This window comes from Mangifera indica, chromosome 4 (genome assembly GCF_011075055.1).
Source record: "Mangifera indica cultivar Alphonso chromosome 4, CATAS_Mindica_2.1, whole genome shotgun sequence".
In the NCBI taxonomy this organism is placed as follows: domain Eukaryota; kingdom Viridiplantae; phylum Streptophyta; class Magnoliopsida; order Sapindales; family Anacardiaceae; genus Mangifera; species Mangifera indica.
The window spans coordinates 14,528,264-14,543,327 of NC_058140.1; the positions used below are offsets into that span (position 1 = coordinate 14,528,264).

General features: G+C 31.9%; 2 protein-coding genes across 5 annotated transcripts; both read right to left on the reverse strand.

Annotated features, from left to right (window-relative positions):
• Positions 1-930: 930 nt before the first annotated feature.
• On the reverse strand, positions 931-7,569 carry LOC123214940 (telomere repeat-binding factor 1-like). Of its 4 annotated transcripts, none has more exons than XM_044634970.1 (7): positions 7,184-7,569; positions 5,432-5,627; positions 5,098-5,324; positions 4,506-4,590; positions 3,831-3,914; positions 1,825-2,172; positions 931-1,541 (listed from the first exon to the last, which is right to left on the reverse strand). In XM_044634970.1, exons 2-7 carry the CDS (start codon positions 5,579-5,581, stop codon positions 1,527-1,529), a joined length of 909 nt encoding a protein of 302 aa, XP_044490905.1. In that variant the 5' UTR covers positions 5,582-5,627; positions 7,184-7,569; the 3' UTR covers positions 931-1,526. The 4 variants fall into 4 exon arrangements, with proteins under 4 accessions (XP_044490905.1, XP_044490903.1, XP_044490902.1 ...); XM_044634968.1 differs by having other exon boundaries at positions 7,205-7,568; XM_044634967.1 differs by having other exon boundaries at positions 5,432-5,635; positions 7,205-7,568.
• Positions 7,570-10,772: 3,203 nt separating this feature from the next.
• LOC123213126 (cysteine-rich and transmembrane domain-containing protein WIH2-like) lies at positions 10,773-11,732 on the reverse strand. Its single transcript, XM_044632486.1, has 3 exons — positions 11,525-11,732; positions 11,205-11,349; positions 10,773-10,980 (listed from the first exon to the last, which is right to left on the reverse strand). The coding sequence occupies exons 1-3, from the start codon at positions 11,574-11,576 to the stop codon at positions 10,932-10,934; spliced, it is 246 nt and encodes an 81-aa protein (XP_044488421.1). The 5' UTR covers positions 11,577-11,732; the 3' UTR covers positions 10,773-10,931.
• Positions 11,733-15,064: the final 3,332 nt, after the last annotated feature.

A 15,064-nucleotide genomic window follows, 5' to 3' on the forward strand; every position in this document is an offset into this window, starting at 1 on the left:
TAATTTCGTTTGGGTTGAATGGAGTCATTACACACATTCCTTTCGAGGAGTTTGATTTGATTAATATTTTATTATTAAAATAAAAAATTATTTTACAAATATATTATTTAAAAAATTACTAGATATAAATAATTATTATATTTGATAAGATTTGATAGGTATAAATAATTATTATATTTAATTAAAAGTAATAAAAATAATACTAATAAATTATTTTATTTAAATACTACTAAATATAATTATTTTTAAATATTTTTTATATTATTTGTTATATTAATTAAAAATAAATTTATTTTTGCTTCAAAAAATTAATAAATAATAATATAATTATAATAAAATCAAAATTACCTTAGTAATCTTTTCATATCTAAAGTAAAATTGATAATCAAATTATCACCTATGTTACTTATTACATCAACATTAGTAATAAAAAATTATCATAATATTTTATTATTGACAAATCAAATAAGATAATATAAGTAATAAAAGATAGATCACCACATGAATCTTTAAATCCAACCAAATGCTCTTAATTCTAAATTTAGCAACTAGATACACAGAATGCCCTAAATCAAATCCTGAAATATATACAAATCACAACTTCAACCAACCAACCAATGCAAAATGAAAACTAGAAAGCCAATAAAAAAACAATAAAACTACGTACACAACTTTATATATAATTATTGTTTTATTTTTAATTTAAAATTACTTAATTATATATTAATATGTCATTTTTTTAAATAAAGTTATATATATTATTTATCCACGTAACATTATTATTAAGAAAATTAATGTCGAGCTGAAGGAATCAAGGCAGTAAGAAAATAATAAAATTTTGTATGCTTGTTTTTCTACACTGATTGTATAAAAAATTTTATTACAGCAAAGCAAATATCTTTCATGTCAAATGATACCCAATCACAAATATCCACATGGAAATTCACTCAGGAAACTGAATAATAAGAAGTAAGTAACAAAGTTGACAATTTAGTTCAAATTACAAAACTATGAACAGTACAATCACTTCCAACAAAGACAGGATTAGATAACAGACATCTCGTCTCAGCTAGAACTTGGAATCCAACTGCTTTTTATTTCTTTCTACAATCTACTATACTTAGAATCCAACTGCTTGTTAATTCTTTCTACAGTCAACATTTTGTTGAATTTTCAAATTTCTAAAAATTAATAAATACCAGCTACAAAGAAGGAGATCCTATATAAGCCAAAAATAAAAACAAAGCATGACATGACCCATCTTTCAAATGATCAACCAGAAAAATTTACTTCAGGAACTAACATTATAACAGGACAAGGCAGTATGCTGTGAAGGTCATCCCGCGACATACTTGTCCAAAAGGCTTGATAATATTTACAAATACAGACGCGTGTCATCAAAGGACGTTCATGTAACTGGGAGTCAATCAAAAAATGCAATTAGTTAGTTTATCATCATTGTCCATTCTTGGTGGGACCGATTTGCTGAGTCTTTAAATCTTTGTGGTTGCTTCCCTTAAATTCCATCACGCTCGTATCATCTGTACAATTTACAAAAGATGCATTAACTCAAGCTCAGAAAACATCTCATTAGAACTTCATAATTCACATTCAAGCACAGCTACAAGCTTTGAGAGATATGGTGTCCAACTCAAATTGACTTCTCAATTATCAGCCTCAACAAGCTCAGACTTGAGCTCTGTTTAAGCTGCTCTATAACATCTTAATTTTTAGCAGTTAGACAAAACATATATATATATATATATATATATATATATATATATATATATATATATATATATATATATATATATATCCTTTTACCATTTTTGGGTTGTTTCTTCCTTTCAGTGTCTTCATTGCAGCTTCTGCAAAAGCTTGTGCCGCTTCTGCATCAGCTTCTGCAGCCTCTGCCTCCCTTGCTGCTTCTTCAGCTTCTGCCATGGCAGCTTCAGCCTCTGCAACTGCTCGAGCAGCAGCAACAGCAGCCTCTTGGGGAGTCATACTCCTCATCTTGGCTAACTCTAAATCGATCTGAGATTTTGTAGGAATATTGACATCATCATTATCAACTTGAGGAGAAACCCTCTGCCTTCCCTCAATAAGCATTGAAGAATTTCTTCTTCGGTCAGAAAATGGTAGAGTGGGTGATACCCTATACTTGCGTTTTATCTGCACAAAAAGAGAAAAATTCTTGGCAATCAAATACAATCTTCAAAAATGAAACTAAAAGCACATGGCCAACAAACCAATATTTTGGAAACTATATCAGTTTTCTATGATTAATAAAATCATAAGTTACACATAAATTGCGGACCAGAAATTGATAAAGTCAATCAAACATTAATTACAAATACAAAACTTATTCCTTCCTAGAAGTGTGCTTCTACATCTCCTAATCGTGCTGAACAGTATTTATTGCTTAGACTTCAACTGACTTCAGGGTATTACAAGCAAAGTATTAACTCAAAATTTTCTCAAGGAAAAACAGCAAAATTTCATTGTTCCTTTTCAGAATATAATAACATTTGAAATTCACAGAAGACACATAAGACATGCTTCTATGGCAGTATTTTCAAATGCCAATCATTACAACTTTGCCAAGCCCATGGGAGCGAAGTACTGACTAAAACTTTTTCCCCCAAATGGGAGCTTAACTCAGATTGGTTTGACTATATGCCACAAGAGATCATTTAATCGAAGAACATGTGCTTAAAAGGTTAGTAGATCAGAGATCCAAGTCCATACTTGAAACCATTCAAGAAAGTATTAGAAAAGTACAATAACAAATAAAAAAGAAAGCAGCATATCTGCTGTAGAGTTATAACCAACAACGGAAATCTAACCAGAAGATGGGAGGAAAGGACTAACGGCAAGTAGGAAAACAAGCAAATGTGTGAGCAAGAGTGAGAGAAAATATTTGATTTCATCCCTTCATTTTTACAAATGAGAATAAGGACTTCAATATCTCTCATAAACCCCTTACAACTCATATGGATCTGGCAAAAACTTTGTTTCACAAACCATGTTTCAACAATCTCAAATAGCAATAGACTCTAATTGTCAATCACTTCATATGTAATTCACATTCAATAAAGATGCATTGTGATTTGAATAATTCCAAGAATCTCTAGGGCTGGATTCAGGCCTAAGCACAAACTCAATGAGCTTCTCTTAAACTAGTTCAAGCTTGGTTCAGCATAAGGGGAGTCGAGCTCAAATTTGGTTACAATATCGGGCCGAGTTTGAGCTTGGGCTTGGTTTGGTACTATAGCTAAGCCAAAATCAACCAAGACGACATCTTTTGATGCGTATTGGTTAAATGATGTCAATTTAGTTGATTCAAATTGAGTTTTTCCAAGCTCGCAGGCTTGACGAACTAAACACTCTTAAGCTCGAGCTGAAGTTCAATAATATAAAACCCTTAGACTCAAGCTCACTTAAGCCGAGCTGGCAAACAAGCTTAAGCCACCTCAACATCCACCACTAATTATGATGCTCCAAAAAGGTCCTTAGAAAACTCCATCAATTGCAAATATGTATGAATATTAATTTATTAACATCCCTTGAGAATCCCAATCTACAATTTGCCAATCCGATAACCTGGACTGGAGGCCCAAGTTGTTTACTGTTACGTGGCAGTATAACCATTTCCATGGCATGAATAAGTGTTCCATTCATATAGTTTTCACCACTCAAAAAAAAAAAAAAAAAAAAGAATAAAAAGCATAATGTATATAATTTAGCTTTCATTAAGGTTTCTGAAGCTTAGTGTTAACAAGCATCCACGCCAGTTAACATTACATCACAGATTTGAAGCACATTACTACCTTAATGAGTTTCCCAGTTGCAGCCAAATACTTCAATTTAGCTGACAATAGCCTCTTAAAGTCTGGAGGCGCCCAGTATTGCTCCTGCAGGACAAATAAACGGTTAAAGTAAGCATATAAGACTTAACCTTTATCAATACTAAGAAGTGAAGGCCATAACACATTTAAAAGAAATGAAAGATTAATAAGAAACATGCAACATAAAATGACCAACATCAAAGATGTCCATTTCATATGTCATGATCTGGCCATGCCCACACATCTAACTGCATCAGCGAAGAATGTGCAGTCCATACAAACAATGTAAAGCATTCGCAGCAGTGATGTCATCACTAATCAATGGATGTGCTATGAATACCAACTTTGTGGGTCAGGATAGGACACTATAAAATTAAAGAAGCCAATTCTATCACAGAATCATCCTATTAATTGCTCATTTCCACCGAAATACTCCTCAGCTTCATAGAAATTCAATAGCCAGTGAAAAACTACCACACATACATCAGCCTGAATATAATTTAAGTACCATAAATTCTAACAGAAACATAAGATAATACAGAAAATTTTAACAAAGCCTACAAATATAAATAAATAAATAAATATATATATATATATATATATATATATATATATATATATATTCTACAACATTTTCTCCCTCGTATATAGAAATACCTCAATGTATGCAGCAATGGATGTCTTATTAGAACCACCAGGCTCCTTCAGGGTGGTTATAGCCTCCATTATAAGGTTGTCCAACCTAAAACAATGAAAATAAAGATTTAATTATATTTCACAACCATACATAGTAGTAGAACAATGGACTTTTATTCCATTTAAAAATTAACAAAATATAACCCCTAATGGCACTAAATGTTGGACAATACAACAAATTCCAAAGTGGATGCATGACACTACATTTAGGTGACTTTGAATACTTTTGAGTGTTTCTCATTAAAACACCTTCTCAAACTCACAATGTTAGTGATAGAAACAAACATAAAGCAATAAAAGAAATAGTAGACCTTGAGTTCCACTAATTTTAATAACATGGGTATTGAGAGAAGCTACTTAAAAAAAAATTACAATAAGCCTCCAATAACTTAAAACAAAAAAGTACAGGACCTAGATGTAGAGCAGTGAGAATGGCACCACTTCCCATGTACCAAAGTATCCAACACTTCTTCTCTCTCATATGGAGGTTTTTTAACATATTTAAGGAAGTGAAACAATGGAAAATGAATTATGTAAGGAAAAATATTCTTACCTTACTATAGATCTCTTTGGAGCAGCCACAATCTGCGGCATGCCACTGGAAACTGAGACTGGCTTACCATCCAAATTTTCTTCCTCATCGCTTAGAGCAGCATTAGCAGCAAGAGAAAAAGAAGTCTCTTCCAATTTAGGAGCATGTGGTGTTCTTTTAATAGCTAACCTAGACTTTTCCCGTGATCCCCATCCATTGGTCATCACACTTAGATTTCTCCACTTGTCCTACCCCACGTCAAAACAAAGCAATCAATCACCGTTTACACCAATTTTAACTAAATGAAATGCTTCACTCAGAAACATAAGTAAATAAAAACTGTGATACCACCAACCTTTAGATCTACATTAGAACGCAGATACAAGACACCACTAAATTCTGGGTCTTTAAGTATTGTGCGCCATTTCCCAGCTCCATGTTTAATAACCCCAGCTTTTAGTGCAGCTTCTTCTTCTTGTGTCCATTTCTGCTTTGGAGCACCCATAAAGAACAGCTAAAAGAAACTCCTCAAAATCTACTGAAGTTCTGAACTGCAAACCTAAATTGCAGATGGTCAAACAAAAATAATCATATATAAACAACTGATGCAGTCAAAACTCTCAAAAAGAAGAGAGTGTCAAATAACAACTACCAAACTGAATTTAGATGCCAGTTGTCCAAAACATATTTAAAGCTTAAACATTCACTTACACAAGCAAGAACAACACTGATTATATTCTCTTCCAAATTAACCACTACATTGAAGACTATATCACCTCGAATAAAAACTTTGCCTACAAATAAGGTAACATTACTTTTTATAGACACACCATACATGCTCATTAATTGCACTTACTTTTTTAGAATCCCCTCACGATTCTTCATTTTTCACATGTTTCTATGCAAAGATGAAACTGTAGTATTATTCAACCCACAAAATATCACTTGATTAAAACTTGCAAGTACCATCATCTTGTAAGCAAACAAAGTTCAGATGCCATACAGAAGAAAATCATATAAAAGATGAACGATAACGGCTAAAAACAAAGGAAATCTACCTTTCCAACTATAAAGTGCTTACTTGAATGTATAAGATAAAATCTGAAAACGCTACAAATAATTTAATCAAAACTGTAAAAGCAAAGTAAACTGAAATACTTTGTCCTTACATGGCCATATCTATTCCATAGCATGTAAATGTTAAAATGATTAAACTCACAATGATATATAATTTTGTGATAAGTGCTCCAAAAAGACGCAATACCCATTACAGGGAAACATTAACAACTTTTTTACAAATGGTTTATGCTTCAGTTGCCCAGATGAAGAAATCGATTGCACATAAATATTTTGTCATCACATGGCCATACCTATTCCTTATTATGCAACTGTTAAAATGATTAGACTCACAATAAATGTTATATTATGATTATTGCTCCAAAAAGACGCAATACACATTACATGGGGCAATTTTTTTTTTTTTAAACAAATGGTTCATGCTTCAGTTGTCCAGATGAAGAGATCGATTGCACATAATGTACCAAATACTAAATATAAAGGTTAACTACATTTTTATAACAAGATGGTGCATTTTTTATAATTCATATCCTCAAAAATTCAGAGTATTGATTTCTTCTATTCTCTAATTCACCAAATCTTACTGGCAATACAAATCCAAAACGCGGAAGTTTCAACCAAACAGCTATACACAAACTCCAATTTTCTCGCTTTAGCTAAATAACAGAATCAATTCAATTGGTACAAACTCCATAATTCGCTGAAAACATTAAACAATTACAACAAATATTAAATAAAATTGATCAAAACACAGCAATCACATCATACACTATCGAAATATCGAAGCAGCTGATTTTACAACAAAAATCAACAATGGAAAAGAGGATTATAATAAACAACAGATAAAAAAACCCTAAAACAATAACAATTTAATGAAATGGAATCAAATTTAAAATTAGACTCCCTAAACATGCAGAGAACCTTTCTGTCAACAATTCAAACACCAAAACAATGAATTAGGAACAATAAAAAAAAAACAGGATAGGCATAGAAATTATTACGAAGAAGAAGAAGAAAGAAATAACCATACCAGATATGATAAAATTACAACCTTTTATTCTAATTTTCGGTTTGTTGTTCTGGCGATGTTCAGATACGAACTTGTGCGCTTAAAAAAAATAATAGCAATGGATGTTGCGTCTTTGTTTCGTGATTTTCGACACATGTTTGAGAATTCAGTTAAACGGAAGAGGCATGGAGGTGATCATGTGACAGCCAGATAGACGGAAGTTACGCGATAAGTGTTACACGTGTTGGTTATTAGGGTTAGGGTAGGGTCAGAGGCAGAAGGTGCAGGCGAATGTACGAGTGAGTTGTGAAGGCAAAATATTCTACATCTGTTTAACCTAGTCGGGCCCCCGGCAACACCATTCAGATTCAGATTCAGATTCAGATTCAGATTTTTTAATTAAATATTTTTAATTGATGTAATATCCAGGGAAATTATAATATTTGAGAGTGTTAATAATAACAAAAAGCCAAGATTCTTGAAGCCATTTTCTTTCCATATTAATCATGAAAATAATTCAAGTTGTCTGATTTAATTTCCCCAATATTAATATGATAAATAGAAAGATTGGATGCAGGTCAAGCTGTTAGATTTGCCCAGTATGGGTTATTGGAATTTGAATTGGACTGAGATTAGCAAAATCAATAACTGTACCGTATCTAATAAATTATTAATCACTTTATTTAAATATTAATGTTAAGTTTAAGCTAAAGAAAATGATGTTTCCAAAAGAGCAACTAATTTGATTAAATCAAAGGAAGAGGATAGAGGAGATTTTATTTAATTTGATAATTTTATTAAGGTATATTTGAATCAAGTAATATTTTATTAAAAAAATAAAAAAAGAGATATAAAATATACAGTGATTTTTTTATGAACAAATTTATTTTTAATTCTAAGAATATTCTCTTTGCTAATTACGTTATTTTCGGTTATTTACGTCACTCTTAACTAATTATATTGAATTTAGTATAATTTTTTTCAAAGATTCAATAAGTTATGTTTCAAATATTTAAAATATATTTAAAAATTGATCAATTTTTATTCAAATATAAATAAAAACAAAAAGATAAATATAAGCGAGGAGAATAGTAAATACAAAAGGGTGGTGTATAGGATGCATAAATGATACATGAGGTATGTAGAGTATGTAATGAGTGAGTAAAAGGTGCGTAAAATATATAGAATGAGTAAAAGGTGTGTAAAGTGACAAGTTATATAATATAATATAGGCCAAACGACTATTTCCCACCCAAGGTTTAGTGTTTTTTCAAATGCCCCCTTTTAACTATGGAAACACCAAACACCCACCCATGACCGGTTAGATTTAACAAAACCCTAACGGTAGTAAGGGCAAAATCGTTATTTTTGTTATAATATTAAAAATAAACTAAAATAGAATATAATTTTGCCCCCCTAAACTTTAAAAACTAAAATTTTCCCCCAGCCTAAGTTTTAAAAAACCGCAGTTTCACCCTAGGGTTTGGTTTTGAAATCTCCGGCGACCTCTCCGGCTCCGTTGCCGACGACCTCTCCCTCCCGAAGCAACCTCTCCTTCCGGCGATCTCTTTCCTCCCATTTGGAGGTTTGATCGATGCCCGGAGACGCCGTGAGAGACGAAGAACTTCGTCGGGAAGAAGACCTCTGGGAAGACGACCGTCTTCCCAGACGAAGACGACGGCTTCGTCTTCGTCTTCCCGACGAAGTTCTTCGTCTCCCACGGCGTCTCCGGGCACCGATCGGACCTCCAAATGTGAGGAAAGAGATCGCCGGAAGGAGAGGTTGCTTCGGGAGGGAGAGGCCATCGGCAATGGAGCCGGAAAGGTCGTCGGAGATTTCAAAACCAAACCCTAGGGTGAAACTGCAATTTTTTAAAACTTAGGCTAGGGAAAAATATTAGTTTTTAAAGTTTAGGGGGCAAAAAGAGATAAAATTTTTAGGCGTTAGGGTTCTGTTAAATCTAACCGGTTATGGGTGGGTGTTTGGTGTTTCCATAATTAAAGGGGGAACATTTGAAAAAACGCTAAACCTTGGGTGGAAAATAGTCATTTGGCCTATAATATAATATTATAATATTTAATATAACATATATAAATAATAATTTTTAAATATATATTATATTGTTATATATATTATATTTATAATATAACATATATAAATAATAATTTTTAAATATATATTATATTGTTATATATATTATATTTTTTAAATATTATATTATATTATTATTTTATATATGAAAAAAACAAAGTGCAAAGAACTGCGCACCCTCTTCACACTTCCTTTTATATATATATATATATATATATATATATATATATATATATATATATATATATATATATATATATATATATATAAAAAAACAAAAATGCGAAGAAGCGTATACCCGCACACTCTCTTTGCACCCATATATATATATATATGAGCGTTAAGCACCCTTTACGTATCTTTTACTCACTCATACACATCTTATGTATCTGTGCACATTCTCATGTACCCTTCTTCGTATTTATGTTAATTTTTTTGTTTTAATATATATTATAACAAAAATTGATAATTTTTAATAAGTTTTTGAATTTTCAAATCATAACCTAACAAACATAAAATGCTCATAAGTTATCAGAAAAAAATATTTTAATGTAATTAACAGAGAGGGTGATGTAATTAGACGATAAAGATATCATTGAACATAAAATAAAATTTATTTAAAAAATTAAAATCACTGTAAGTTTACCTAAAAAAGTTTAGACAAAAAAATTGATACCTATTATATCGCAATAAAAAACAATCATAAATGAATATAAACTATTAATATATTTTGTTTAAATGACATAAGAATAATATTATGTTTTATTAATCTAATATATCCTAGATTAAATTTTTTTTGTATATTTTTTAAAATAATTTTATATTCTAATAATACATTAAAAAAATTCATGTCCATAATAAATTATTAAATTAATTAATTATTTTTTTCAAATATTATCCTATTATCAATATATTTTTCAATCTAAAATATTGTTAATATTACTTCTTATTTTAACTAAAATTGATAATATTTTATAATAAATTTATGATTACCTAAACAAACACGCGACCCTTTTCATATAAATTATCAAAATTTATCAATAATAAAAAGTAAATTAGCAAAATAATTTTTAATTACCTTAAATTAAACTATACATATTTATTTTGAGTATATAATATTTATATATTTTATTAATAAGATTTAAAATTATATATATTAATTTTAATTATTAAATAAATCTTAAATTATTAATAATTTTAAATTAAAAATAAAATAATACGTTATAATACAACTCATCATGCCATTGTTATCATTATAATTTATAAACATGAGTTTAAATTCTTGTAGTGGGTTCTATTATCCACATGCATCACATCACATGCATCACATCACATCACATGCATCCTTCCCCAGTTCCCCCACCCATGCTCTGCCTCACGTACACGCAAAAGCAAAAACAACCGGACCGTCTGCAGCCGGAAACAGATGATACCTAAGGCTGGCCAGATACTTTAATGAAATAATAAATAAAACAAAAACGATGAAAGTCTCCAATAGTTATCTACACCATAACAAGTCTTCATATAATAATGTTCAAGCAATATTATTATCAAAATTAAAACTCAGAAATATATTTTAAAAAAACTAAACTATATCAAGATCCAAACAATACATCAATTAAGGGATCAAATTGCAGTTCGACCCAAAATAAAACTCGAATCCAATCGCCATTTCTCATTAGAAGCAGCAGGCCTCCAGCACGCAGCAACAGCACAAAGCAGCCAAACTGCACATATGTCACAAAAACATCACTTCAAAATTCAAATACATCTGGCTTCTTTCCTAGAAATACCCGAAAAACAGACTATTCTAACAAAAGTTGAAATTTGTCGAAACCATCTAAAAGTGACAAACTTGAATGACTAAAACACACTTTAACTGGCACAATCCATATATAATCTCGTGAACTGGAAGTCTCTTTTCACGTAAAACAAAGGAGAGAAGATATACCATGCTTCTAAGCAACCAACTTGTTTTTGTTGCGAAGGCGGAGGAGGAGGCGGAGGCGGAGGTTGGGCGTATTGAGGTGGGTACTGAGGAGGGGGATATCCTGGAGCCGGATAGGCATCCTTAGGATATCCTTCCGCCGGATAACCTAAAACGTGTTTCAATACAAAATCAACACCAGACCAATAATAAAATCGTGCAAAAACCACAAAACCTAAATAACTGAGGACTTACAAAAACTGATGAGATAGCAAAAGGATTGGAAAAAGATGAAAAAACAAACGTAAACCCATGTGAATAAAATTAGTTTGAGACTAAAAAACCTTGAGGAGGAGGGACGCCGACGGGGGCCTGTTGCTGATTGTAGTAACTCATTATCGCAGTTAAAAGGGACCTTGTTTCTTGGACAAGGGTCGTCTGAGAGACACAGGAATTTATAGGAAGAAAAGAAGATAGTTTTACAGTTTCTTATAGGGAGGGCAGAAACGAGTCCAGTGCTGGTTGAACAGGTGAGGGTGATTACTTACCCAAAATAATAATAATAATAATAATAATAAAGGTGATTACAGAAGGATGATTTGACTGGGTGGTAGAGGTTGGGTGGAGCAAGTTAAATACTTAAAATCAAGGTGGTGTGAATTGGACAGACGAGCGGACTCAACAATACAGGCAGATTGGGAAAATCCGCGTTCAAAACGCATTGTTTAGGTTACTTATTAAATAAAGGCCAAACGACTATTTCCCACCCAAGGTTTAGCGTTTTCTCAAATGTCCCCCCTTTAACTATGGAAACACTAAACACCCACCCATGACTGGTTAGATTTAACAAAACCCTAACGGTAGTAAGGGTAAAATTGTCATTTTCACTATAATATTAAAAATAAACTAAAATAGAATATAATTTTGCCCCCCTAAACTTTAAAAACTAAAATTTTTCCCCAGCTTAAGTTTTAAAAAATCGTAGTTTCACCCTAGGGTTTGGTTTTGAAATCTCCTGTGACCTCTCTGGCTCCGTGCCGACGGCCTCTCCCGATGAACTTCTTCGTCTCCCACGGCGTCTCCGGGCACCGATCGGACCTCCAAATGGGAGGAAAGAGATCGCCGGAAGGAGATGTTGCTTCGGGAGGGAGAGGCCGTCGGCAACGGAGCCGGAGAAGTCACCGGAGATTTCAAAACCAAACCCTAGGGTGAAACTGCGGTTTTTTAAAACTTAGGTTGGGAAAAAATGTTAGTTTTTAAAGTTTAGGGGGCAAAAAGAGGTAAAATTTTTAGGCGTTAGGGTTCTGTTAAATCCAACCGGCCATGGGTGGGTGTTTGGTGTTTCCATAGTTAAAGGGGGGACACTTGAGAAAAAGCTAAACCTTGGGTGGGAAATAGTCGTTTGGCCTTAAATAAAACCCATTTTGGTAATTAGTGTACCAGGAACATTCCCATATTTGTCTCTTCATTTTGGATTTTGTACAAATATTTACTTCCTCGGTGTTGTCATAATTTAACAATAGAATGGCTCTATTACTAAAGATAAAAATTACCATAAAAATTTATTAGAGTTTTGTGTTAGGGTTAATAACAATCAACTCTCTGTATTTTTTATTTCACAAGGGCGCGTTACTTATAATTATCACGCTATAAGCGGTCGATATTTAAAATGCAAAAACATCTGTATAAATGTTCAAAAATCTTATGAGAGATGTAATTTACAAATTTAAGGTCAAATGACTAGTTATAATCTAAATTTTAATGTAAAGATAAATACACATTTATATTCGATTAAAAATTCAAACGTTTACTTATAAACTAATTTCTGTTATAATTTTCAGTTATAGATAAAAGTAAAATCGTTATTTTATTATTAAACTTTGAAATTGTAACATTTCATCTCTCAAATTTAAAAAACTAACATTTTATTTCAATTCTTAAAGTTTGAAAAGTTAACATTTCACCTATAGGCTTTCATTTCTTCCCCTCCATTCTTCGGTGACCTTTCTCCAACCAACCTCTCATATGTTGGCTCACCCCCTCACATCCCAAACGATCATGAGATGACAAAGCCACCAAGAACACAATGGATTGTGGTTGTTCGTTCAAATCCGTCGCGCAACGAATTGTCACACTTTGTCCAAATCCTTCACGCGATGAATCTCAACCAATGAAAATGTCTTCTGAGCGTCTTTGTTACTTTCTTGACCAAATCGAAATGTCTCCTGAGTGCCTTTGTCATACTTCTAACTGAATCAAGGGTTTAGGGTTCGTCATCTTGATAAATCTAAATCGAAGTGTCATCGTCGCGTTACCATGACAACTTCTTCATCGTGTAGTTGTCTAGGATGCGAGAGGGTGCGCTAGCAGATGAGAGGTTGGCTAGACAATGGTCGTCGGAGAATGGAGGGGAAGAAATGAAACTCTAGGGGTGAAATATGAACTTTTTAAATTTAGAGAATGGGGGGTGAAATATCAATTTTTCAAACCTAAGGGGTGAGAGAGAGTTTTAAGGTTAGAGATAAAATAATAATTTATTCTTATCTATAATTGAAAATTTTAATAAAAATTAGTTTATGAGTGAGTATTTTGAATTTTTGATCTAGCATAGGTATGCATTTATCTTTACGTTAAAACTAAGACGAAAAATAGCCCTTTAGCCCAAATTTAATTAAAACTTTCTTATTTATTTAATAAAAACAATGGTTGTTGAAGTTAGTAATAGTAGTAAAAAATCTTCCCATTGGTAGTATGATGAGTCATAATCTAAAATTTGAGAATTGAGATGACTAAATAAAGATCAAAGTACCCAATTCCCACTAATTTATTATAAGATAACGTCATTATTTTGCAGGTCCAATTTTTCAAAAATCTTAAATGTTCCACTAAAACAAATGAAGTGTGAATCACGTACCTCATAAATAATTCAAATTTATGAAAAGCTCTTCCAAGAAAATCCGAAATTAATTAAGGCCCGATAGTCCATTCCCCCAAATAACATCATGTATTGTAGACTTTAGTAATTATAATGAATTTATTTCTTTAAAACTTTAAACCCATCAGAATTAAATGTAGTAAGTTACCTGAAGAAAATGTATAATATTGTGGTCAATGGTTGGATTTGTCATGTATCCTTTTATGCAATTAAAACCAAAACTTGTTTATCATAAAATAAAAACAAAACCTAACAACTCTCCCCACTTTATTTTGTAATTTCAGAGAAAACTTGTTAGTTCCACCAAAGGTAACTGCTCATTTCTTTGATTGGACGGCAATATTATGCCTAGTCAAGAAGAAGAGCCAGCACCCATATTCTGACCTTCTGGCATGCCAATTGGACCTAATAGAGAAATGATCCCGACGACCCAATGTTCAAAACAAATTGTATAAATAATTCAAAACGTATCCCCAAATTCTCCTGTGAAGCAACGTTTTTATCTTATTTGATATTGTCGCATCATTTTTAAATCATCACTTTATTTACAACTTAGAGGATGATACAAGTTGATTTATATTTTATTCCTAAAAAAAACATTGCTATAAGGTCTAAACTCTTTATCAATCAAACTCATGCATACGGTATTCATGAAGGCCATCAACAATAAGCAGAAATACGCTACACCAACATACAAATTGAGAAGAAAACATTAATAAAGCATGTTCTTATTTAGAATTTTCTTAGAATCACCTCATATAATTTCAACAGTTAAATCAAAGTACAATTACTCTCTTACCATGTCGAAATTATAGCAATATACATCAAATTATATAACTCCTCACTTTACAAAAATGGTTATGCTTGTAATCTTAGTCTCCACTAATATAAACTTTTTACAATGGAAAGACTAAGAAGGAGACTTTTCTAGCGTTCCATTAACTCTTAA

Coding starts and splice junctions, on each gene's coding strand:
- LOC123213126 (XM_044632486.1), bottom strand. CDS start 11,576: ATGAGTTACTACAATCAGCAACAGGCCCCCGTCGGCGTCCCTCCTCCT. Junction 11,350..11,524: donor CGGCGTCCCTCCTCCTCAAG/GTTTTTTAGTCT, acceptor AACACGTTTTAG/GTTATCCGGCGGAAGGATAT. Junction 10,981..11,204: donor GTTGGTTGCTTAGAAGCATG/GTATATCTTCTC, acceptor ACATATGTGCAG/TTTGGCTGCTTTGTGCTGTT.
- LOC123214940 (XM_044634970.1), bottom strand. CDS start 5,581: ATGGGTGCTCCAAAGCAGAAATGGACACAAGAAGAAGAAGCTGCACTA. Junction 4,591..5,097: donor CCAAAGAGATCTATAGTAAG/GTAAGAATATTT, acceptor TCATTGTTTTAG/GTTGGACAACCTTATAATGG. Junction 2,173..3,830: donor CAACTGGGAAACTCATTAAG/GTAGTAATGTGC, acceptor CTTTTTGTGCAG/ATAAAACGCAAGTATAGGGT.